Below are 1,601 nucleotides of genomic sequence, written 5' to 3' on the forward strand. Positions count from 1 at the left end.
TATGTTCTGTGACGTGCGGCCCCGTCGACTTGGGGCCCGACCGAACGTGCCGGCACACCGACAAAACGCGATTTCTGGTTGTGCCGGCACACTAAGCTCCGCTAGATCTTCCGGCACACTGTGCCGGCACAAGATACACCCAGCGGGGGGTAGACGCGCGCGGAATTTTTTTCCGGTCTTTAGCCTCCCTTTAGGCCCCACTCGACCCGACTAATATCCCGGCGCGGCTAGCTTAACGCAGATAGTCCCGACCGCGCGGCTGGCGCCTAAAAAAGTTTTGCTTTTCACCTTGGTGCCATTTGGCAGTGTCCTCTCTTTCACGCACTAGTAGGACGGTGAACCAACCTGGCTGTTGGTGTTCGCATGTAGTGCCATTTGGCAGTGTCCTCTCTAACGGTGAACCAAGCTGCCTGTTGTTGGTGTTCGCATGTAGTGCCATTTCGGAGTGTCCTCTCTTTCACGCACTAGTGAAGGTCGAGCGACCCCCGGTCAATTCACGGTGTGCAACTAGGACGGTGAACCAAGCTGTCGGTGTTCGCATGTAGTGCCATTTGGCAGTGTCTTCTCTTTCACGCACTTGTGAAGGTCGAGCGACCCCCGGTCACCGGTCAATTCAGTGAAGAGTAGACCCGAGGGGCAAGGAGTACCGTCCGAGGGCGCAGCCCGAGGACGGTGCGACGCAGCCTCGAGCGGTCTACTCTGAGTGGAGTCACCCTTCCGCCTCCTGCATTCTGCTGGTCATGTTTTCTCTCTGCCGTCGCTCTGTGAGGCGTCGTCGAAGTAGGGGCCCATCGTCGACCCCCCTTATTTTAAATCTTAACTCTAGTTATTCGTGATATATATCCTTCCGGCGTTGTGTTAAACGCATACGTATGCGGGATCGAGTGGCTGTGAGAGCTCAGAAGCGCACTGACAGCCGGTTCCCAACCCACCCCGCATGGCGGGCGACGAGGACTGGGCCCCGGGCCTGGTGCCGTGGGGCATGGAGCAGCCCTCCCCGGGCCCCTCCCCCTCTCGCCCGAGCGTGTCCGTGACCGACCGTGTCTCGAGCGCGCGCGAGAGCCTCGGGGGGCTCTCGCTCTTCGACGACGAGGACCTCGCGGACCTCGCGGGGTCCGACGACGGGCTCCTCGACTTCCCGGAGTTGCCCGTCGAGGAGACGTCCTTCGAGGACGCTCCAGCTGCTTCGAGGACGAAAAGGCTGAGGAAGCCGCGGACGCTCATGAACGTGTCCGACACCAGCGGCCGGAGGTACGCGTCCCAAGCCCCCCCCCCAGCCTCCCCACCCGCCCCGCGCGACATCTCCAAGGGCGTCGCGCCCGCGCGGGGCCGCGGGGCTGGGCCTCCCGGGGCGCGCCCCGCCGGCCGGCCGGCAGAGAGCAGGGACCTCCGAAGTGACGCCTGCGCAACTAAATACAAACTAAATACAAACTAAATACAAACTAAATACAAACTAAATACAAACTAAATAGCTAAATATTTAGCTTGCAGATCCCCAAGCCGGATCTAGGCGCGCGAAGTCTTCGTAAGCGCCACGGACGCGTCCGCGCAGGCCGCCGAAGCCGTCGCCGACGCCGCGGAAGCCAAGGCCCGGGCCGGCG

The 1,601-nt window shown here is 61.6% G+C and overlaps 1 protein-coding gene across 1 annotated transcript in view; it reads left to right on the plus strand.

Annotated features, from left to right (window-relative positions):
* Positions 1-937: 937 nt before the first annotated feature.
* AURANDRAFT_68179 (hypothetical protein) overlaps positions 938-1,601 on the plus strand; it is a gene marked incomplete at both ends in the record, with an annotated part of 2,766 nt that continues 2,102 nt past the window's right edge. The window contains 2 exons of the mRNA XM_009043810.1: positions 938-1,251; positions 1,485-1,542. Coding sequence (XP_009042058.1) covers positions 938-1,251; positions 1,485-1,542 — 372 coding nt within the window. The remainder of the gene's footprint in view (positions 1,252-1,484; positions 1,543-1,601) is intronic.

The sequence above is a fragment of the Aureococcus anophagefferens genome (genome assembly GCF_000186865.1).
Source record: "Aureococcus anophagefferens unplaced genomic scaffold AURANscaffold_71, whole genome shotgun sequence".
NCBI lineage: Eukaryota > Pelagophyceae > Pelagomonadales > Pelagomonadaceae > Aureococcus > Aureococcus anophagefferens.